This window comes from Leucopleurus acutus (assembly GCF_964270905.1).
Source record: "Leucopleurus acutus genome assembly, chromosome: 13".
Classification (NCBI taxonomy): Eukaryota; Metazoa; Chordata; class Mammalia; order Artiodactyla; family Delphinidae; genus Leucopleurus; species Leucopleurus acutus.
Genome location: NC_139155.1, coordinates 16,876,120 through 16,899,803, shown reverse-complemented (window position 1 = coordinate 16,899,803; position 23,684 = coordinate 16,876,120). Strand labels below are relative to the sequence as shown.

Genomic DNA, 23,684 nt, shown 5'->3' with positions numbered 1-23,684 from the left:
CCTTTTCCAAAATCAGTGTCAGTTTTATTGGCCAAAAGAGCTCACTTCCCTGAAAACTGATGATTCTTCCCTCTTGCCTTGTGCTCCGTGAAGCTGTGAACTCACTGATCACCAGTGGCCTCTTACTTGAATCTCTGAGTTGGACAGACTTAATAATCTGCTAATTATTTAACAGTGGGGGCACGATAGTGGTGCTTTCCATTTTTTTTCCATAAGACATCTCACATTGTTGAGGTGGTCACTTCATCGCTTACCCAGGTCAGGGCTGCAACCTGAGCCTTCTCTGGCTGGGAGGGTCATCGTGTTCCTCTTTTCCTTCTGGTCATCAGTGGTTGCTCAACTTTATTTGGACCGGGTGGATTGCACAGATTTTGATTCATGTCACCTGCCCTGCCTTACTGTGGCTGCACCAGCACTGATTCCTGATTCAATAAGCAATGGGTGGTCTCCCGAAATGCATTTCACTGATGTAAATTATCATTTAACAGCCCAGTGCCCCAGCTGGGAGAGCACGTTCATCAACTGTCACGGGTGGTGAGGCGCCAACGGTAATGATACCCTCGTTCAGACATGAATGGCAAAACTGGGGGTTGGTTTTAATATTTTGGGTCATGGTGAATATACACTTTTTTCTTCTTTTTTTGATAAGAGCAGCTTCTCATGTGCCACAGAGCTGCATGCTTCTTATTTTAAACCTCTCACTTTCACATTGTTTGAAGGTACCGGGTAAAATGAATTGATTTTTAGTCCCGTATAGTTTTATGAGGAATACTGTCAAGCTTTGTTTAAAGTGCATTTTAATCTGATCATTTAGAGTCTGTTTCTGCCTTTTAGTGTTTGTACTCCTGATAAGCTTTTCCCGTGTGTTTAGAAGACTTGGGTAAAATATTTTGGTTGGAGGAGAATCAAGGAAGCCACAGGAATTGCATGCAATTATACATGTGAATTTTCAGTGATACATTTCCCGTACCATGTTTCAAAGGCTGGGTTAGATTTTTTGTATCACAAGCGTGAACCAGTGACCTTTCTCTGCTACCAGGGGCCCCTACTCACAGGTTCACAGGTATGAACAAGTGTTCATATAATTTAGGAGGAGAGAGGAAAGAGTATAATTAAGAAATTGAAAAGGTCTAGAAAAATGGTGTTTTTAAGCCAAGTATCTGTTATTCTTATTACTCATTATTTTAAGTAATTTCTACTGTTCGTGTTTGTGGGTAACTTGGACGACTGTGTACTAAGTTGCCTGTTTTCTCCTTGATCCCTAAAGACAGGCTAGTTGATAGTTTATGCTTGGAGCTGCTATAGCTATTTGAAGAATTTTCCTTACTGTTTTACCTTTGTATGTTTGTTGTAACTGCTTATTACTCGAGAACACCTTTAAATACATATACGATGGCTGATTCCTGTAGGATGTTGATTTAAAGGAACAATTTGGTTATATTGTTAGAATTTACTGCTCAGCATTGTACACTGGAAAATCGAAGTGGCAGTCCGCAAAAATCAGCCCAGTTTAAAGTATTGAGCTGCAGTGAAGGGCATGTGTTGGGTGGGCCAGGCTCAGCCTCCAGTAGAATTCAAGAAAGTTCAGATAAACTCGTATATTTCCTATTGTGCGCTAGTAACTTCCATGGGAGTAGAGCTGCGAGGCGGAAAGATCACTTCGTGAAATGATTTTAATAGAGTGCAGAGCTGATGAGCATCTACTATCATTTTTGCATTTTGTTGGCCTTGGAACCTGACGTGAGTGTTGGAGTGTTGCGAGAGCTGATGATATTAAATGACAGGGTAAACTGAATTATGATCGTCCTGGGATCCATGGTCAGAATCACCTGGCAGGACGAAGTGATCCATGTGAGTGAGCTCCCCGTGGCCCTGCCACTGTGCTTTTCTTCTTGCCTGTGCTCTCTCCCTCCCCCAGCAATGAATTAAAACTAGGAATTTGGTTTTGTTTTCTATTTTCAATGACTGGGTAGTAATATTTCCTAAATGTTTTATCTACTCTCATGCTTTCTACGTACCTGGTAATCTTTCGCCTGGAATAAGCAACCCTTATGGCTGCATTAGAAATTATCACGTCTATTTCTTTTGCACCCTCACCATCCCTCGTGACGAATAGCCTTTACTTTTGCTTTTCCAATTCCATCTCCTACCATGTGTTTTCCCCTCTTTTACACCTTCTCCCTGTCAGCCGCAACACTGAAGTGTGCTGTGTCATCCTGGAGCTACCCTGGGACTCCCCATCCCACTCCTTCCTCTGTGCTCTCGTAAACATACACGTGGATGCATGCGTGTGCACATACGCGCGCGCGCGCGCACACACACACACACACACAAGTGGGATCTCTTATACGTATTAGTTATCAACTTGATGTTATTCACTTGTGGTCATTTTTTCGGAACATACTAATTATTACATAGTAGTCAGTGATGTGAGTGCACCGCAGTTTATATAATTTTCCCACATCGATGAACATTCAGCCTCCACCCCCTGGGCACTGCTCGCCGTGTGGCTTTATTAACCATCCTGGTGTTGCTCTCTTTCCATGGTAGTGCTTTTATTTCTACGGTATAATGAACAAGCCCTGATTCTCATCGGCAGAGCCGCAACCCTTTGACGTATGACAAATAAATACGCACTGGTGCCACTTTCCAGCTGGCTAAGCATGAGCCCGCTCTGTGAGAGAAAATGAGAGGCATAGCACAGTTTGGGGGTTTGGCTATATACACCCTAATAATACACTGAGGTAAGAGTGTGGCAGGGTTTGAGTGAATCTTGGAGAATCTGTGATAGCGCCAAACATTTATCATCTTTAAAGGCATTTTGAAACTGTTACAGCTCCAATGTAATTGAGTTCTTCATTCTAATGAAATAAATGGAGCTACCATGAAGCTGCAGTTAAATGGCTCCTTGGCTTTGTGAAACACAGCGGTAGAATTCAGATGAAAAGCTGTGAAGTGTTAAATTAAGCTGACTGGCCGTTTTCTAACTTGTCTCCTGATTAATTCACATGTTCTCGAGGTGGTAAGGAAGGCACGTGTGCAGAAGCGCGCACACTCCACGCACACCGCAGGAGAAGGCTGCCGTTGGCTCCAGGGCTGCGCCCCTGCCATGGTCTGTGCCCCTGCCGTGGTCTGTTCGTAGAAGCTGAGCCCCACCCCCTCCCCAGCTGTGGGAGGTGGTGTTTTGAGTCACAGATGGAATCATCAGCACAGGCTGTTCTTCATGGACATTTGGAAAGAACCCTATAAAGAACCATTTTAATAACACCATCTTGCGTAAATGGAACTAGATCGTAGGTTGCCAATTCAATTCTCAATAGAAGGTAGAAGGAACATTTTAATCAAATTCAGTGTTCTCTACAACACTCCTAGTTTTCCATAAACTGATTAGCCCTATTAACTGTGGATCTATGAAAGTAACCTGGTTGCTGGAATACTCTGCTGGAACTCAGTCCTGAGATTATCCATGACACATCCCAGTTATTTTAGTTTATTAGCCTCCTTGTAAATATCCTTTCCAGGGATACTGTAGCTGTAAAACTGTCCTTAAGGTTTCCAAAATGGAGTTTTCTAAGGGCACATCTAACTGCCTCTCTGCAGAAAATAATTCAACGGGGAGGCCGAGAAGCAGCATTTAGTATTTAGTATTCCATTCAGCCAAAACATTTTTGGTCCTCATATAAACAAACAGTATGTCAAGGCTTGATAGCATGTACTTGGCCAAAAATACTCATCAACCACTAACTTAGGTTACAGAGTCCATTGGGTCAGCAGAATCCATTGCTGTAGTGCCCAGATAAAAAGTAGCCTGGAAATAGCTCCTTTGTGTTGGTGTCACAGCGAGAGGAGGAGGGTGGAAAGAGCTTTCAGCTGTAGACAGATTCATCTGTCTTTAATGCTCATGGAAGGATCAGGTCTGCATGTTGATGTTTCTTCCACTCTTGTTGTATCCCCACAGCTAGATCCAGGACTCTACGTACTCAGAGTCTTGGAATTGCCATTCTGGGGCCTTGGGGACTTTATCTGGAATAATGCCAAGGAAATAGTTGCTGCAGTTTTAGCAGAAAGTTGTCTTTCAGATAAGTACACTTGCCCTGCTGGGTAAATGTGTTTTAGAAATAACCATTAAGGCAGCTGCTTCCTGGTCTGTTTTTCTCTGGAATGTGCTATTTGAGCTCATGAAGTAAGATATTAAGCCTCGTTGCCTGCAGTCCCCAAATGACAGGGCTGCGTCCCTGATCTTGCTTTTCAGTTCAAGGTCTTGCAGTGGACTGGGGGACCCTCTTTGCCAAGGTGCATTGTTGTCAGAGAACACGAAAGATGGGATGAGTACAAGGAGAGATTGGGCTAAGAGACTGACATCTTCAGTCTAATCAAGAAAACTGCATCTGGTAAAATGTCTGGACTTTCAGAAGATCCTAGTTAGGGAAGACGGTGCCCTAAAAGAAGTGGTTTCCTTTTGTAACCTCACGTAAGAGATTATTCCTGATGCTTGGCCTCTTGTTTCTTTTCCGCTCTCCCAAGAGCCTTGGTAGTCATGGTTGGCTTCTTGTTCCTACCCCCTTCCTTAGAGTAGCAGCCCTTTCCCAGCTACAGATCTCATGTGCAGCACCCCGACGTCCAGGACGTCCTGGACGGCACTGGCCTCAAGCAAACATCCCCTTGTCTCCGTGAGTCTTTGAGACACCCTGCTTTCCAGCAGCTCTCCACCCCGCCTGCATTTCTCAAACTGCTTCTTACAAGCAAAAGTGAGCAGGAAGCCTTTTGCAATCTACTTTGAACTATCCAACCATAGTCACTCTGTACTGCACATGTCTCTAAGCCCAGAAGCTACGTGTGCTCCATTCACCCTTTAAGGAGACAAACTCCATATGGGAGGACGGGGGGGGAAATACAGCCTCAGTTATCACGCTTCTTTGGAATTCTGGCCTCAGATCGCCAGGTGGCGTCCCAGGCTGGAATAGTTGAGATACTCTGGTCAGTCACTAGCGTGAAAGCAGGCCTCGTAGAGAGCAGACTCTGTGTGTGTGTGTGTGTGTGTGTGTGTGTGTGTGTGTGTGTGTGTGTGTGTATGTGTGTGTGTCCCCCACCCCCGTGCCGAAAGCTACGTAGTGTAAGGGCCCTAAGCTGGTGAAGAATTTAGGAATAGACTAGGAGAGCATCCCTGTGACAGCTAGATTGAGGAAACAATATTCAGGGCATCCCTCTCAGAGTCGGTAACGTTTAATAATTTGAAATACCTTTTAGGCTCTACGTGGTTTGACAGTAAAATGCAGCAACTAAAACGAATTGTCATATTATTCTCTTGCCTTATGATCACGTTGGCAGCAACCCTTTATGTTGAAGGCTGCATGGCCTGGAACTGAGTTTTGTAAGATTTTTGACCCTGTGGCTTGTGTGGGAGTTCATTTCACAGTAGGTTTAACGCTATCGGAAACCTATTGCTGTTTTCCAGGCACTCATGTTTTCGGTACCATTAGAATTAACTCACTTTGTCTAGCACAAATAATTCTGGGTACGTATTACTTTTTATTAAGTTGATCGGAAAACAAATGCAAGATATTAAATAATAACAATTTCTTACACAAACAGCCATCAGTGGCCTATGTACATACCACGCCGGGCCTACCTTCAGGCTGGGAAGAGAGAAAAGATGCTAAGGGACGCACATACTATGTCAATCATAACAATCGAACCACAACTTGGACTCGACCTATCATGCAGGTATGCAGATCGCCACACAGCTTATAGTCACAGGCAGTAGAAGCCAAAACGGACGCGAATCCCATGTTCCCGATGTTTATGTGTTGTTCTGAAGAACCCATGTTTAAGAAAATTTTTCTCGCAAATGCATTCCTTTTAAACATAGTATTTGCCCTAACGAAGAATTTGGTCCCCGACTCAGTCTCTCCCTAGATGGTCCATTTTAAAAATGTGACGTGAAAGGTTATTTTCAAAGTAAGAGCCTGCTTATTACGATGGGTAGCATCCCTCCGAACCCCCTTTTTTTCTGAGGCTGGTTTTTATGCCAGCCGGTGATTCATTTTTTATTTCCTTGGAGTGTTTCCCCATCCTTCCCCCCATTATTATGCGTAGTCATTTCCTCCGTGCTTTAAACAGGCCAGACCTCTCCTAATCGCTGGCTGTGTTGTTGGGTCCGCCCTCCAGTCACGCGCGCAGGGAGAGCCTCACACGAAGCTAACTTGTGTTTGCCTCCAACGTAGCTTGCAGAAGACGGTGCATCCGGATCCGCCACAAACAGTAACAACCATCTAATCGAGCCTCAGATCCGCCGGCCTCGTAGCCTCAGTTCGCCAACAGTAACTTTATCTGCCCCACTGGAGGTGAGAAGGCTGCGTCATCTAACTGGGGTCACGTCTATCCTGTGACTTCTCCTCATTCTCTCTTCTCTCTGAACTGGGGCTTGGGTTTTGCAGCCACCTTCCGCTCTGATAATCAGTCTCTGTGTCCGTGGTGAGGGGTGTCCCTGTGCAGCCTCACTCCGTGCTTCCCATCCCTGGACTCACCTGATTCTCATTCTCATTGGGCTGAGGCCATGGTGGCTTGTACTGGACACGGGCTCCTCTCTTCAGAACTTTCTCCATTCGTGTTGTGTTTCACTCCTTACTGCCTGTTACCTCGTGAGACTCGCATAATAACGCGTATTGGTTCAAATACCAATGCTTACGTTGAGTTTCTAAGCATAGCTGTTGCTTTGATCTGTTTTTCCTTTCGACCGTGAGGTCTTCCATTGTATCAGCCTCCGTGTTTCTGATGCCTGTTTGCGTCTCTGAGTCACTGCTGGGCATCTGCTTTGCGCCCTCCTGTTTGTGTGGTTTTAGGGACATCCCTTAACATCACAAATACCAGAGACGAAACCTTTGAAGTTCTAAACGTGACTGCATCTTAGAGATGGCTGCGGGCTTCTCCATGCCCGGGTTGAAGATGTTGATAAATGGGAATGGGCGATATCTCCTCCGAACTGTGATGTAAATGTCCTGGGTAAAAACTATGCAATTCCGGGTGGCTGTCTCGATTGATAGAGGTTTTTCTTTTCTGCTCTAAAAATTGCCAGTCCCTCTTCGTTAGACTGTGAGCTCATTGAGAGCAGGGGCATGTTCTTCTCCACCTTCTGTAAAATCCCCGTCCGTAATGCTCACTACAGAACAGTATTTTGGGTACATACCAAGTAGCTGTCAAAGGATGGTGGCTACACGTACTTCATATTGTTGTGTGTTTAACCAGTAGAAAAACCTTACAGTTAGATTAATTTTAAAAGTAAACCAAGCAGGTTTTTTAGGAGCTTCCCTGTTGTCCCTCTTCAAAGAGGAGTGTTCCGTGACCCCCAGGTACATGTTGACCCCTCTGGACTAGCACCTGGTAAGACTTCTAATGCTCATTATTATTCCTTAGGGTGCCAAGGATTCACCCATACGTCGGGCTGTGAAAGATACCCTTTCCAATCCACAGTCCCCACAGCCATCACCTTACAACTCCCCCAAACCACAACACAAAGTCACACAGAGCTTCCTGCCGCCCGGCTGGGAAATGAGGATAGCGCCCAACGGCCGGCCCTTCTTCATTGACCATAACACAAAGACTACAACATGGGTAAGGTCGCTACTTTTATTTGGCTCCATTTTCATCCTGAGGTCTGGCATTCATTCCTTTATTTCCTTACCCGGTATCCATGGTTCTTGCAGAGAAATTTCCTGGCAGTGAAGCATGTCCCCAGAGGGTCTTCTCAGCTTGGTCTAGACTCCGCACATGGGGGCTGGCGGGGAGCAGGTGACTTACGGGCACAGGCTAATGGCCACCTTTGGTACTGGTGCCTTTTCTTCAGAGCACTCCAGGAAAGCTCCAGTTGTGACAATTTACCACATATGGAATGAAAAAGGTAGTGCTCCATATAGCTAGGATTTTGATGTTACTGCTTCCCATCTCAGGATGCTGTAACCTTATTAGGAATTCTAATCTTTTTAGAAGTGATGTTTCTTTGTCACTTTCTTTTTGCATCTGTGTTGACATTACCCATCTTTATTTTTATTTGATGTATCATTTTAGTTTTTACTGTTTACATCAGATAAGTATTTTATACTCTGTGCTACATTACTTTCTTTTCATTGTGGATCAGGAGGTATACTAAAGACTTGGTAAATTTGATAGCTCTTTTTTGTGAACATCTTATCACAGTGGGTTATTTCTTATCACAGGGCTCTTCCATGTGCCCCTGAATCATGCATGAGAGAGAATCCGTGTGTTGTTTTAACCTGAGAAAAATGAGATTAATGAAAAGTACCTATGCGTATCTTTATGTTCCTGTGTTCACTCTTCATTTCTTCAGGGGAGTCAGTGGTGGCTCATTTAATGTAGCATAGAGTTCTTTTAAAAGTCATGGTATCTTTCTACTCAGCGGTCTCTAGACCAGTGATTACCTGAACTGCGTCCTCATGTTTCTGTTTCTGATGCTACCGAAGGTCTGTTTGCCTTCCTCTCCCTTATATCCCCATCTGATTTTCTGGGCACCAAGCGTAACTCAAGTCTTTCTGTCCTCTGGGCTACTTACTCAGAACTGATGGTATGTGAAAGCTGGTTGAGTTTCGGTGATTGTCACTGGCCCTAGCTCTGTGGTCTTGGACCAAGAGTGAACACATGCTTTAAATTCCCATTTCTAGCGTAGACACCAAGTATACCCAGTTGAAAGAACAGCAGTATCGTGTTAAGGAAGAGACCTGGACCCAAACGGTCTGGACTGTCACTTACACTTTGCCCGTGGTGTGATGGTAATTCAGTCCCTTGAGAATTGGATTCGATGGCCCAGCAGACTCTCTCAGACCTCATGGATCGTGGTACAGTGTGTCTTCACGAGGACAATCTTAGCATTTGGGGCAGGACTGTGCCTGTTATTTGCAAGACGTTTAACACCCTTGGCTCTGCCACTGCATCCTAATAGCCACTGTCGCCGCCCCCCCCAACCCCTATCCTAGTGACAACCCAAAAGCTCCCACGCATTTCCCAACACCCCGTAGTGAGAGCCACTCCAATTTTGAAGTAAAGGAATAACCTGCCAAGAGAATTTATCATCCAGATCTGGTAACATTCATTTGGTAAACGCGTCACTACTGCTAAGGCCTATATGATAACATGTAGCTTTGAAGATAAGATTACAGGTTTCTGGCAAGATGAGAGTAAAAGATAGGTCGCTCCTTGGGAAATAGAGTGAGAGAGATTGGTGTGAAAACCTTTTCTCCCTCGTGGACATAGAACCTGTAGCAGTCCTGCTGGTGTACCCATTTCTACTTACTACAGCACTGCTGGGATTTCTGTTCCTCAGCCAGGAATGGGAGCTCCAGAAATCGGGGGTAAATATTGTAAAAGGAGCTGGATTCGTGTGTGCGGCCCCTGTGGCTTGCCAACATAAGCTATGATTTTAGTCATTTGAACTAGCTTAGTAATCAAATCCCCTAACCTTTTCACAGCCTTTCACACCACAGCTGCAGTGTAATTGCAGCTGGGCAGATTTTATTTAAAATAGCACCAGCTTTATTTATTGCCTGCATTGGTGCTGAGTGAAACCCAGTTTCAATTTTCAATTGCCCCTTTCCACCAGATACTTGTGATTCACTGATTTAAATTTTTAATTGGTTAAAACAACATTTTGTTGCTGCTGCTGTCGTTGAAAATCCTTAAGGTAACAACTGGGAATTCCACAAACCGCCACGCTTCTCCTCTAAATTCGGATGTGCTGACACAGCCGCGTTATCCCTGCTAAACAAAGGCCCATACAAAATTCTCGCTGTGGAACGCAGGCTCTAAATTGCTTGTTTATTTGACAAAAGGTGGAAGGATGGAGAGAACTGTAAAGATAATTTTCGGCTTAAAACCTGTGTTGACCTTGTTTGGGGTTTGCTTTGTTTTTTAAAGAGAGAACAAATAAGAGAGAACAGCTGTTCTTAGATTTGAGCATTATCATAGGAAAAGGAAAAAAAAAAAAATTGGTCAGACAGGTTGAGAATAATGAAAATTGTACTTCTTCCCCCAGCACCCTGTGTCCTCTTGATTCCTGCACTAACCAGAAGCAGGAAAGTGTTCAGGCCAGCATTTCCCTCGTATACATTGATAGAGGAAAATTCCCTTTGAAGTCTATTTATAAAACACGGCCTCTCGCACACACAAATAATGGAGGCCGTGTGCCAGCCGTCTATCAGGAATAAAGTCTGACACAGCAGATGGGCATCACTTTGTCCCCACCTGGGTCAGGCGGGCTGTGGATGCACGGCAGAGACCGGGGAGCTGGGGAGAGATTACAGGAGGGCTTAACTCATGCATTCATTCCTTCTGCTGAGGAAGCAGCTCAAAGCATGTGTGTAAGAGTATATTTATGTCTTTTACAGGACAAAGCCTTGGCTTATTTTTGTGGCAACAAAGATTATACCTCAGTTAAGTTTCAGGTTTGTTTTCTACCCAGGTCCAAACTAATAAAACTCACTGTAGTCTAGCCCTGGTGGTTGTTCCCTTCCAGGATCGAAAAAGCACAGTTGTCTTTTCAGCTAGCCAGCATGCCCATATTTTATATATTTTTAAATGATTCCACGAAGAAACCTTTTTTTTGGGGGGGGGGGGGTGCTGAGCGGCATGTGGTATCTTAGTTCCCCTACCAGGGATCGAACCTGTGCCCCCGGCACTGGAAGCGCAGAGTCTTAACCACAGGACCATCAGGGAAGTCCCCAAAGCCTTTTTTTCTTTTTTTCTTTTTTTTTTTTTTGCAGTTCGCAGGCCTCTCACTATTGTGGCCTCTCCCGTTGCGGAGCACAGGCTCCGGACGCGCAGGCTCAGTGGCCATGGCTCACGGGCCCAGCCGCTCCGCGGCATGTGGGATCTTCCCGGACCGGGGCACGAACCCGTGTGCCCTGCATCGGCAGGCGGACTCTCAAACACTGCGCCACCAGGGAAGCCCCAAAGCCTTTTTTTTTTTAATTAAATAAGATGTTGATCTTTGCCTTCTGTTTAAAAACGCTTTCAGCTGTAACTGTGGGAAGCAGCTGCTAAATACTGGTATAATTGCGAAGAAGTGCTCCTACTATGCTGAGGAAAGGGAGGAACAGCCAAGTGTGTTGTGTATTTCACTCATTCACATGTGTATCGTTTGAGACCTCATTAGGATTCCAGCTGACTGTCATTCCTAAAGCTGTCCCAGTCCTGTGGGGCCTTGGCTGCCCTTCTCCGCTCGTCTAGCTGCCCCTCTGTCACTCAGGGGATTCCGTGGGAGGCTGGGTTCCGTGCTGCCCCCCAGGCTCAGCCTGCAGAGCCTGATGGATGGCAGCTGCTGCCATTATTGTGATTTTTGTTGGTATAATAAAATCACGTGACCCCCAGGGGCCTCCAGCCCTCACATTCTGTGAATTCCGGGTTTCCGTGCAAGGCCACGTTAGCAGGCCTGCGAAACTGAATTTACTTTATGCCTCATGCTCCTTCTCCTACGCCCCTGTCACTTTTCTTTAATTTCAGCTTTTTTTTTTTTTTTCCTTTCAATCACCAGCTCTTTACCAAAAGGGCCGATTGTCTTTCACAGTAGCCTGTGTGTGTGATTCCAAGGCATGGCTGGCCTCGCCCACAGCATGCAGAAGCCCCTGTCCTCACCCGTGGAATAGCAGCCTCAGCCTTTCTCTCATCCCATCGTGAGCAGTGGCTGTGGTCTGCCCAAGCTTCCCCTGCAGTGGCGGCATTACCTGGGCCAGCCCAGAGATGGCCTTAGGTAGCTTTAGTGGGGTTCGGGGCTCTAAGGTTTTCCTTGGTCCATGGCCAAGCGGTCACAGATGTTTACCAGGTTATCAGCTTTTTAGACCTTCTAAATCCTAAATCTACCTAGCATATCTGTTTACACTGTAGGTGTTCCAGTATACTACAGAATACTGGACTATTTTATGCCTCTAATGAGCAAAGGTTGATTTGTATGCGTATGATTCTTGTCGTTCTTGCCAGCTCCAGAAATCTATCACTTTGTTACTACCCCTTGATACTAATGGTTTAGACTGTAAACTTGGGGAAAATAATTTTAAAGCTTTATCGAGGTATAATGCACATACCATACAGTTCGCCCATTTAAAATAATACAACTGAATGATTTTTAGACCATCACACATGTGTGCAACCATCACCATAATCAGTTCCAGGCCGTTTGCATCACCCCCAAAGAAAACCCCATAGCCGTTAGCTGTCACTCTCTGTAATCTAGGAGATGTTTAATACAGTCTTGGTATATAATCATATGTAATTTCATATCCAAACAAAAGTGAGGTTTTTTATTTTCCCAGTTTTATACCAACTATTTCGTTTTCTTGCTGACTTGGGAAAATGCTGAGGCAGAAAACCTTTTAGTAGTTTGACAGCAACAAAGGCTTTAACATTAATGAAACAAAGGGTTTTTTTTTTAAGGTTTTAGGGAGTTTTTTGTTTTGTTTTTTATTACCTTAGGCTTCTTTGGTTAATAATGTGTTATTCTGAGTTTTATCATTTTGTTTTCTAATCTTTTGAGTTTCAAATAGGGATTCTCTGAGTTACACTGCATTTTAATTGGGTCTGTGTAAGTGAAAGACAGCTGCCAGACTGTAAACCAGAACCTCTGGGCAAGTTCTCGTTCTCTGTGAGACTCCGTTTCCTCATCTAAAGGAGCAGAGATTACGTATCCAACCCCCATAACAGGGTGGTTGCAAGATCACATACCTGACTGTTATTTGTAAGTTATAAAGCATGACCCAAGATGGCAGAGTATGTATTTTGCTGTCATTGGTTCTGTGTGGTATCTTATGAAGCATATCCCTTAAGAAAAAGATTTTGTAAACTTTTTGTTTTGTTTTGTTTTGTTTGCGGTACGCGGGCCTCTCCCTGTTGCGGCCTCTCCCGTTGCGGAGCACAGGCTCCGGACGCGCAGGCTTAGCGGCCATGGCTCACGGGCCCAGCCGCTCCGCGGCATGTGGGATCCTCCCGGACCGGGGCACCAACCCGCGTCCCCTGCATCGGCAGGCGGACTCTCAACCACTGTGCCACCAGGGAAGCCCTAAACTTTTAAGATCTAATTTGTGGAACTTGATCAAGAATCCCAGTAAAGTTCTCTCATTGGGATGCCACTCTGATGTTGCCGACTAACTCTGGGGCAGGACGTGCCTGGACAGTCAAACCAGATTCAGATTTTCGGCTTCGGCTCAAGAGAGGGTGGAAGGGAGCAACAGCAGATGCAAGTGCTGATGGAATGGGTGTTTCTAACAGGCTAGCTGCCCTCAGCCCGAGCTCAGGGTCCACAGGGAGCTGTCCGACCGTGTCCTCACTCCCTCTCTGTGGAGTACATCCTCCTTATCTTCACTGGCATCCTCTACTCTGGTCTCCATGGTAACATCACTGCTGGAACGTTCTTCCTCTTCACCTGCTCAGGGTCTTGGGGAAATGGTTAACCTTTTACTTAAACATTCTTACTCTCCTCCTTTCATCAAGTTCAAGGAGGAAGAGTAGAATCTTTTTGGAGAGATGGTCAGCCAGGCCTCCTGTACGGAGGTGGGGTCCTCCACTCCCCACTGCAGCAGCCCCCCACCCCAAACACACAGGCAACCTGCTTGCTGTGGAACACACACCTCCAGAAGGGGAGGACCAGTACCGCTCACAGAGATCACTCCTAACATCTGCCTCTTACATTTTTCTTGCAGGAAGACCCACGCCTGAAATTTCCAGTGCATATGCGGTCAAAGGCATCTTTAAACCCCAATGACCTTGGCCCTCTTCCTGTGAGTACACTGGAGACACACGGACCAGTCTGAAAATGTTTACTCATTCATGGGCCCAGTGTTGATAGGGAAGCCCTGTGACCTTCTCTTTCTCCAGGCGTTTTGAGTCCCCTTGGTCTGTCATTTCTTAATAGAATCGGGTGTGTGACTGAACTGATAGCTACAGTTCACACCACACCTAGCTCTTCTGAAAGAGGTTTCTGAATGGCTGACTGCTAGTGAAAGGTAGACCTTGCAACTAGGATGATGGACGAGGCATTCTCTACAGGTGACAGTTTAAGCAGCACACACTTATTTTGTAACTTAGCAACCAGCTAATTTCCATCCATATTGCTTGCTGATTTAGTCATAGGAACAAAAATGTTTTAAAAAGTGGAAGAAAAGGGCGTACGTAATCACAGAAGGTTTCTATAAGTCATTTATCCAGCAGATGTTTTAAATTTTTCTCCCTTGTCAGCGACTGTTTATAAATCTAATTTTTTATTAGTTTGTTCTCTTTGGGGGCCTGAGTGAGAGTCAAGCTATTTACTCCAAGTTAGATTTTGAATGGAACCTTCACACATGCTTTCGTGTGGACCCACCCCCAGTTTTTTAAAAACCCTGACAGGCTAGAAAGGTGGGACGGAAATGGAAGGGTGCTGGGAATTTTTTGGGCGTTTGTTTTCCAAGAACCTTTCTGTTGCCTTGTCTATGGTATATTACAGCAAAATTTGAAGCTAGAAAGATTAGGGTGCAGTCTTTATTCATCAGGTTACACAAATACCCCACACCCTCCAAATATTTGGTTCCGGGGTTTAGATGGAAGGAGCCTGGGGAGAGACTGGAGAGAGAGTTTAGTAAGTGAAAGACTGCAGGTTGTCTAGATCTGTTGGATTCTTGACTTTCAGGTAACAAGTAGGCACAGTTCAGATCATGAAAGCATACCAGCCTGATCTTGGAAAAATTATCCAAGTCTGGTTCCTGAGTAGTGAGAGTTCACAGCAGAGGATTTCCGTATTCGATTGTTCAACCACCTGATGACATGAGTTAAAGCGTCAGTCTCTCACATTTTATATCACCCTTCATCCTCCCTTTAGTACTCAATAAAGACTCATTTAATTAAATGAGCTATTCAGCCCCAGGCTCAACTGTTTCACAGTGTGCTGGGGTTTCCCTTTGAAGCTTTTGAAATAATAACCCCTGTTTTTCTTGTTCATCATACAGTGAGTGCATCTGAGACTGTAGAACATGTGCTAAAGTGTGTTGCTGGGTGTTGTCATTTGAGTGAGTTCATTTGAAATGTTTCCATTTAGTTTATTCTTTATGTAAAAATGTACCCCAGGGGAGAAGAGTAAGAAGGTGTCCTAGAGTCTTTACCTTTTGCCTTTGATTTTGGAACTGCTGGCTAACGTTTGTCTTCTCTTCCTCTCTTCCCCTGATACCAGCCTGGTTGGGAAGAAAGAATTCACTTGGATGGCCGAACGTTTTACATTGATCATAGTAAGTAGGTGCTGTTATGGACGCATAGGTGTTGCAGGTGAAGGGAGGATGAGGGTAATTCAGATATGACAGTGAAAGCTGTGTCATTTTACTGTTTGTCTAGGCAGCCAGGTGTTATGTGGCGAGGATGATACCAGAGACTCAGTGCCCTCGTACGGTACTGTGCATTCACCCCAGTTTGCTTTAAAGTAGCCCATTCCAGTTTGACCTTGTGACCTATTAACTGTTTTTTTTAATTAAAAAAATTTTTTTTGATTGATGACCCCTTGACTTTTGCGCTTTTAATAAATACACTCTGGTAATAGAAAATAAGATTAGAAGTGATGATTATGTCAGAAATCTGTGTATGAGCAGTGCTTGAAGCAGCCGCTACGTTTTTTAAAAGCTGGCTGCAGAGGTCTCAGGGCAAGATGCCCGTTCTGACTTATTTTCTATTCACAGCATGTTTCCCTGCACCCAACACACTAATACATGTGCAGTTCTTTTCTTGAAATTATATTTGCTGCAGACATTTGCTCCAGCTCCTATGAATAAATGTGTGGTTTCTCATGCCAACTAAAAGTTAAACTAATAAAGGTTTGCTTTTAGCCAGTGTTGTTGTTTTTTTTTTTTTCCCCCTTGTTGAAGTGACATTTTCTCCATGGGATCATATTAGTATATCCCTTAAAACTTCTGAAAATGTATATTGAAAAGACGTCTTCAAGTAGATTTAAAGTTCACATACGCGTGTGATCTGGTGGAATATATTTATCTTTGTTTTCATTTGGTTCATAAACGTGAGCATTAAGTCTACACCGGCTTTCCCAGCCTCACGTTTTCTTAACTGATTGCATTGGTTAGTTAAGCATGTTGCTGAGCTGACCGGGAAGCGTGGCCTCGAGGGGTCCTCATGTGGGTGGGGCCTGTCACTGTCTCTCATTTCAGGGCCTCTTCCTGGGTTCCTAAGCGACCAGTGCATGGTAGAGACACCTTCGCTTTCAGGCACGGGAGATTGAGGGGTTTTTAGAAATCGAAGTAAGCAAGAAGCCCAACAATTCAGAATTAAACCAAAAGTAGAAGTCCTGGGTGTATTTAGGGGTGTGGGTTACCCTTGCTTAAAATTAGATAGTTCAAAGTACATAGGCCTAGTTTTTGTCTTCGACCAGTGAAAATGCTGATTCTTGCCTACGTTCCAGAATTTTACAGTGAGCATAGAACTGCTGCCATAAATGCTTTACCATATGCGGGTACCCCCACTTCCTTCCTTCCTGTGCTAGTTATAATTCTCTTTCTCAGCAGAATTTGCCGAAATAGAAGAGGAGTCACACTGCCTTTTTCCCACTAAAAACAAAAGTTTCCTTTTCAGTTTTTTCATGCATTACAATTTCAGTTTTCAAAGAGAGGTACGAGTAATAATGAGCATTTTATTAAAGGAAGGTCTTAACCGGTAACACAGCCTTGGTCCGCCACACGGAGAGTACTTCACACAACATTGTGGCCATGTTCCGGCTGGTGGTCTGATGTCAGGTCAACCTGAAAAAGAACTTCATGAAATGTTCTTGATGTACTGTAAGGACCCAGAAACAAGAAAAACACGATTGCAAAGGGCTATCCTAGTATACATTAGAAATTAGAAAAATCATGGACTGTTCTTCTGTAGGCGTGCATAGACCTAGTGTAATAGGCGGTAAATGCTTGTTAAATGGTGACTCGGAGTCCATTCACGGAGGGCCAGTGGTGCCGGTGTTGTGTTAGGAAGTCGATGCCCTTGGCTGGAAAGTGGAGAGAACCTGCCTTGAGAGGCAACAGCAGCCGTGCCTCCAGCCTCAGGCCTGCCCAGCTCCTGTGTTCCAGGCGATGGGAAAGGGTGGTTCCTTGCTAAATGCCTGGGTGTTTCCCTTATTCCTAATCAGTCCCTCCAAGCTCCTCTCAGACATCCCCCATTCCTCTTTTCCAGACCACACAGCACTTGGGAGGCTCCCCCTCTTCACTCCTGGGAATCAAACGATAGGATATAGACCACGTACAGAGCCTTGTTGATCTGAGCTGTGCCAGTGTGAGATCTGTGATCCTTTACGTGGAGATTAAAATCTGCCTTTGCTCAACTCTACTGAGAAGTTCTCTTAACCAAATACAGTGTAAATTAAATGACCAAAGGCTGTGTAAGAAAAAGGTCTGTATCGGAGAGCCTCATTAGCTGACAATGTAACATTTCTGCCAGGTCTCCCTAATTCATCAAGGTTTATTCAGTGGAAAGCAATAGAGCAGTGTACATATCAATGAAACAGAGTTCAATTCATATGCCTTTTTTAAAAAAACAAATTCCAGTCTCTGAAAAACGAAGCATATCTGTCTTTTTTAAGACGCTGTATCAGGTACTCAAACCCACTCCAAAATGGGTTTCATTACCTGGAATTTCCTTACCTTCCGAACGAGTCTCTGCTTCTAAATATTTTTCCCAAATCTTATTTCTAGCAAAATTCAGCATCTCATTTTGCTCTCCTGCTGCCTGCAGGACAGAAGCCAGGCCATCCCTACTACACCATTTGACCGTGAAAGCAGCCATCTTGTAAGGTGCTCAGTCATCCGTCTTCCACTTTGCTGGGGCATGTGACTGCAGACTGAATATAAAAGGCAGCAGTGCGCTTGTCTCCTAATTCGTTAGGTTTTTTTAATTTTCTCCTTCATAAATTCTTGAGAAGTGAGACATTTTCAAGGTTAAAAATGTTAAAGATTTAATTTCAGAAGAGCATGAATGCTCAATACTAATCTGCTCTTTAGACTTCTAGATTCATTTGATTGACATTTATCAAAAAGCTCCTATGTCTCAAGCCTGGTGTCAAAGGGTATGGGAAGGTCTTGAACTGAATCCCTACCTCCCTTAGGAATAGCATAGTTCTTCTTAAAGACCCGATATGCCCAGCCACTGCGTACTTGGCCACAGGCAGTTTATATACAAAGCTAGAAAATAAAATTCCAGGGATGCTGTAAGATCCTGTTTTAATCTTTCCTGCCAGCAGTCTTACCAAACCTGTTAATAGTAGCTAAATGGACTGAGTTTTTTGTTCTTCTACTTCATTCTCGCCCCTTTATTTCAAATATTATGTCTCAAAGACAAAAAGCAAGTTTAGATTCAAAAGTTTTAGGACAAAATGGGTAACTGGCCACCGACAGTCATATGTCGATAATTCTTAAGTGCAAAATTGATCATTATTGTAACCATGTGCTTCTGAAAGCCTAGACTGTTCTAAAAAGAATCTGTTTTCGCCATCAGCTTCATTTGGTCATTTAAAAAGTCAGGCTCCTGCTACATGCTGGGAAATGTGTTAAGTGGTGGAGAGGGGGCTGTGGAGATGAACAGCACACACTTCTGGTCCTCAAGGGGCTTAGGTTCTAGTAGGGAGTGCCAGGAGGTATTTAAGTGTTGCCTTAGGGGAGTGAACCAATTGTTACGTAGAAATACTTGCTGAGTGTCTGGGCTCCAGCAGTGGAAGAAGACTGCAAAAGAGCCTTGTAGAACTTTTCAGGTGGATCCCAAATAATGAGTGAGGTTTAACCAGGCACGCCCAGCAAAGAGCAATTCTAGGAGGGAGAGAGCGTGCGCAGGTGTGTGAAGCCGTGCAGGTGACACCGTGTTCAGAGGAGCCGCAGTGGGATTGCAGACGGCCGGTGTGCAGATGAGGCTGGCGTGACACCGCGTTAAGTCAAAGGGAGTCTGCTGGTACGGGGACTCGGGTCCCTTCCGCAGCCAGGCGGGAGCGCCTAAGGGGTGGTGCAGAAGGGAGTCTGACGCGGTCAGGTTTGTGCTCTAGAGCAGGCGTCCCCAGCCTTTTTGGCACCAGGGTCCTGCCTTGTGGAAGACAGTTTTCCCACGGATGGGGGTGGGGGAGGGGGGGTTCGGGGGTGCTGCGAGCGCTGGGGAGCCGCAGGTGAGGCTTCGCTCGCAGGCCCTCGGCCCGGGGGTGAGATCCCCTGGGCAGAGCTTCAAAGGAAGTTTTGAACGGGGGCGAGTGAGACTGAGGCCAGGGAGACCTAGAGAGTAGTCCGGGGAGAAGATGAGCGCTCGGGAAAAAAGCCTTTTCAGAGAGGTGGGGACAGGTGGTGACCACCGGAGTGAAAGGTAAGCGAGGATGGAGGGTATGGCAGGTGCCAGACTTGAACAGTGGGCGGACGGACTGTGGTGCTGTTAATAAGGGATACAGGGTTGTGTGAACCATTCTGGTAGTGGAAGATCATGGGTCAACTTCTGGCAGAGGAGGGTTTGAGGTGTTTCCCAGGGGAAATCCAGGTGCAGGTGTCAAGGATGGAGCTTGAGGTTCTGGTTTGGACAGATGTGGGGGTCATCATATGGAGGTAGCAGGTAATTTATTTTCTGGTTTGATGATGGTACCCAGTCTATATATATAGTCTAAGGCAGCTTTTACTCAGCTATATTCTTTTTCTTTTATTTCCTTTTCTCCTGTTTTGCATCACAGCAACAGCTCTTAATTTCCAAAAACTTCTGTCTTCAAAGGAAGGGACCCAAAAACACCTTTTGCTTTGTCCTTCAGCGTTCTCTGCAACAGTCGAAACAGTTCTTGTAGCTTTTCTGCCAGCGTGAATCTAGAATCGTCATGTGCTTTGGTAGCTTAATTTTAAAACTTTACCACTGCTTTTGTTAAAATAATTATCATACCAGACTTCGAAAAATTCCTGGGATAGTCATTAAAACCAAATTTATTAGTTATTCTTATCAGTCCACTTACGAAGTATACCAGAAAAAAACAGACTGTTCTTCTCAAACAGATCATTTCCTTTTTTACAAACCAGCTTAGATTTCCTAACACTCCAGAGAGAAACCTATTCTTCCCCGTCTACCCTCCCCATATCTTTCGTGTGAGTTCATTCCTGCGTCCCCCCATATATACACACAGTAGCATAAACTCTTTTTAAGTAAGGCACAGTCACAAATCCCAAGTGATCCAGGTAGCTAATGTGTGTTTCCACCTACACCATTGAAGCAGTGATATAGGTGACGTTTACTAATCTTATTGACGTTGACTCATTTGGAAGAAAGAACCACTTCTCACCAGCTTGACCAAAAGGGAACCTTTTCTCTGGAATCCTCCTCTGCTATATCTAATTCTCATTTTTTGGACTGCCTAAGCTGTTTTGATTTTCGTGTGCCTATGAGTGACACATGTCATGGATTATTCATTTGTTCAACTTAAGCTTTTTAATTGAAAGCCGTTTGCAACACCATAAGCAAAGGAAAGAGTATTTGAAATGAGAAAAAAATCATGTGTGTGTGTTAACTTTTGGGGAACTAAAATCTTTTATGCTTTTCTTTAATTAAATGAAAATCAACCTCAAGTTATAAATCCTTGAAGGTACAGGGGTTTATAATTGAAATTTCAGCAGATTGCTTGCCCAAAACAGTGTGAATAGATGGTTTTACTTTAGTTGTGCATTTTTGATTGTTTTTAACTAAACAGTATGGGGGGCTGCGGTGCAGATTGCCTTACAGAGTATAGTTCTCTTCTAACCCTGAAATACTAAGTTATTTATCCTTGGGAGTCAGGATGGGGAACTGGGGGAACTTTTGCAAAATCCAGAAATAATTCTTTCTAAAACATTTTGGACATGAAATAGATTGAACTAATAAGCCGGCTTTTGTGTTTGTTTTTAAATATTTCCAGATAGCAAAATTACTCAGTGGGAAGACCCAAGACTGCAGAATCCAGCTATTACTGGTCCGGTTAGTATTCTCAAGTTCTGACTCTTCAGTATAATATTTTGGTTTCATCTAAACACACATTTCTTGTATATTCCTGCTTACCTTGATGCCAAGGGCCTGACTGGTGTCCTTGAGAAATTTAGCATTACTCCCGTCTCCTCCTTCCCGGAATTTCTGGGTGAGGTACAGCTGCATTTGCCTTTTCACAGGGCTTTCAATATAAAGGAAAAGAAAATGGTTTGCTAGTGGTAACAAAACTAAACATTCTCTTTTGTCTTTTATAAAAGGGTAGATTAAAAGTATAACAAACAAAATGTCCTCTCTTCCTTTTTTTTTTTTTTTTTTTTTTTTTGCGGTATGCGGGCCTCTCACTGTTGTGGCCTCTCCCGTTGCGGAGCACAGGCTCCGGACGCGCAGGCTCAGCGGCCATGGCTCACGGGCCCAGCCGCTCCGCGGCATGTGGGATCTTCCCGGACCGGGGCACGAACCCGTGTCCCCTGCATCGGCAGGCGGACTCCCAACCACTGCGCCAGCAGGGAAGCCCCCCTCTCTTCCTTTTTATATGAAGCAAAACTTTGTCCTGTATTTGTAGAGTTTTAACGTTTCTTGAGGCCAAGGGTAGTATATGTATGCTAACAAATTTAAATTGGATCCGGAATCTCTTCCGGCTCTAAAACTCTGCAAAGGTTTGGGTGAGGGGGTAGCTGCACTCCAGAACTGGCAGTTAAGAATCTTATCTCTGCTGACCCACTAACTTTCTCATAGTCCCCTTATGTGTGTTCATAAGGAAGAGTGACACCCTGGCACTGGTCCGCAGGCACCTGGTATCAAACACCTGAAAGGAGTCTGTGGAATACTCCAGAGTCTTTTGTCAGTGGTTACATGAGTTCAAGGAGAGACTCTGGAATTGCAGGAACTCTACTGGGGTGAGCAGAAGATTGCAAATTGGGGAATCTTTTAATAACTGGAGGAGCTAAAGGAAGGGAAGTTTGTTATATCAAGTGCTGAGCTAAGACACCAATAGGTATATTTAAAATACTAATTTTGTGGCTTTAATCTGATTTGGTTCAAATTACATTTTGAATTATAGGTCCATTTGAAAACTTGATAGATAACACAGTGCAAATGCACCTTGATACCTGACATCCCTTTAGTTACTTGTTGGATTTGGATTTGTCCAGCTGCTTTGCTTAGCGGTTGATGCAAAGTGCCCAATGCCACGTGGGTCAGAACAGGCGTCAGCTCCTCTGCATGTAGCTTAACAAACACCTGCTTCACTACCACAGCTCCTTTTGTTACATTCACAGTCACAATGAGTTAGAGGAGTATTTTCTCTTCTCCATCAGGAGAAACAAGGTAAATTCAAGAAACGATGCTGTTTTCAAGCAACAGAAGACTTTTGACAATGATGAAGCCTTTTCAAATATTTCTATTGCTTATTGATCATGTCTTCATGCAACACTCTTAGTTTTTATAATCACTATTGAAAATTATTTAGCATCATAGATCCAGGTAGATTTGCCCTGAAGAAAGCTCTTTCTTTGTTTTCTACTAACAAAAGAGCCTTGTTTACTCCTTTTTTTTTTATTATTGGTAGTATTTCTTTCAATAAGAGCATGTGTATTTAGGTAATTATTACCTTAGTGTAGATATTTGGTCTTCGTTTTAATTCAGTTCTAAATTTTTGGTAATTTCCATAATGATTTCTTTCTGTCCTTAACTTACAAATTATTTAGAATATGCTTTTTAGTTTCTGAGAGTATGAGACGGTTTTTACCTGTTTCTTACTGATTTCTGATTTTATTGCATTGTGGCCATATAATATTGTCTATGGAATATTATCAGACATTTGAAACGTCTTTGGAGGCTTGGCCATTTTTTGTTAATGTTCTTTTTGTGTTTGAAAAGAATGTGTATTCTGTCTTTGCTGGGTATAGAGTTCTTTATATATGTCTGTTACATCAGGCCTGTGGTGTTCAAATTTTCCATTTCCATGACAACATTTTTCCTGGCTTTTCTTTATCTAACCGAGTCAGCTGGGTCAGAATCTCCCATGGTGACTGTGGCTTTGTCAGTCATTATGTTCACTTTCTCTTCACTAGTACTTGCCCAGTATATCTTTTCTGTCCTTTAACTATCTCTGTTTTATCTTTTTTCTTGCTTTCTGTTGGACTGATAGAGTACTCTTTATTTTCTTTCATTTGCTATACTTGCTTGGACGTTGTATTTTCTATTTCTGTTCTTTTGGTGCTCACATTAAAATTTTTAACCAATATACTTGACCTTTGTCAAAATTAATCACTCTCTACTCTTTTCCTGGATAATATACGACTTTGGGGAACTTCAGTGCTGTTCTTCCCACTCCTACTTTCCATTGTTCAGTGGAATTTTAAAACTACCTTGTCTTTAAACTTGCCAAATAATCATTAATATTTTCTCTTTTTTTCAACAGTCAATGCTTGTTTAATTTACTTACATGTAAACGAATTCCTTTGCCCACCATTGTTCTTTTTTTTTCTAACATCTTTATTGGAGTATAATTGCTTTGCAATGGTGTGTTAGTTTCTGCTGTATAACAGAGTGAATCAGCTGTACATATACATATATCCCCATATCTCCTCCCTCTTCTGTCTCCCTCCCACCCTCCCTATCCCACCCCTCTAGGTGGTCACAAAGCACTGAGCTGATCTCCCTGTGCTATGTGGCTGCTTCCCACTAGCTATCTGTTTTACATT

At 43.9% G+C, this 23,684-nt stretch overlaps 1 protein-coding gene across 9 annotated transcripts in view; it reads left to right on the top strand.

The window, feature by feature from the left end:
* NEDD4L (NEDD4 like E3 ubiquitin protein ligase) overlaps window positions 1–23,684 on the top strand; it is a 346,917-nt gene that overhangs the window by 284,284 nt on the left and 38,949 nt on the right. For 5 of the 9 annotated variants that reach the window (XM_082853615.1, XM_082853609.1, XM_082853608.1 and 2 more), the window contains 7 exons: window positions 489–548; window positions 5,593–5,724; window positions 6,225–6,344; window positions 7,414–7,611; window positions 13,698–13,775; window positions 15,200–15,254; window positions 20,912–20,970. In XM_082853615.1, coding sequence (XP_082709741.1) covers window positions 489–548; window positions 5,593–5,724; window positions 6,225–6,344; window positions 7,414–7,611; window positions 13,698–13,775; window positions 15,200–15,254; window positions 20,912–20,970 — 702 coding nt within the window. The remainder of the gene's footprint in view (window positions 1–488; window positions 549–5,592; window positions 5,725–6,224; window positions 6,345–7,413; window positions 7,612–13,697; window positions 13,776–15,199; window positions 15,255–20,911; window positions 20,971–23,684) is intronic. The other 4 variants (XM_082853611.1, XM_082853613.1, XM_082853610.1 and 1 more) reach the window with 2 other exon arrangements.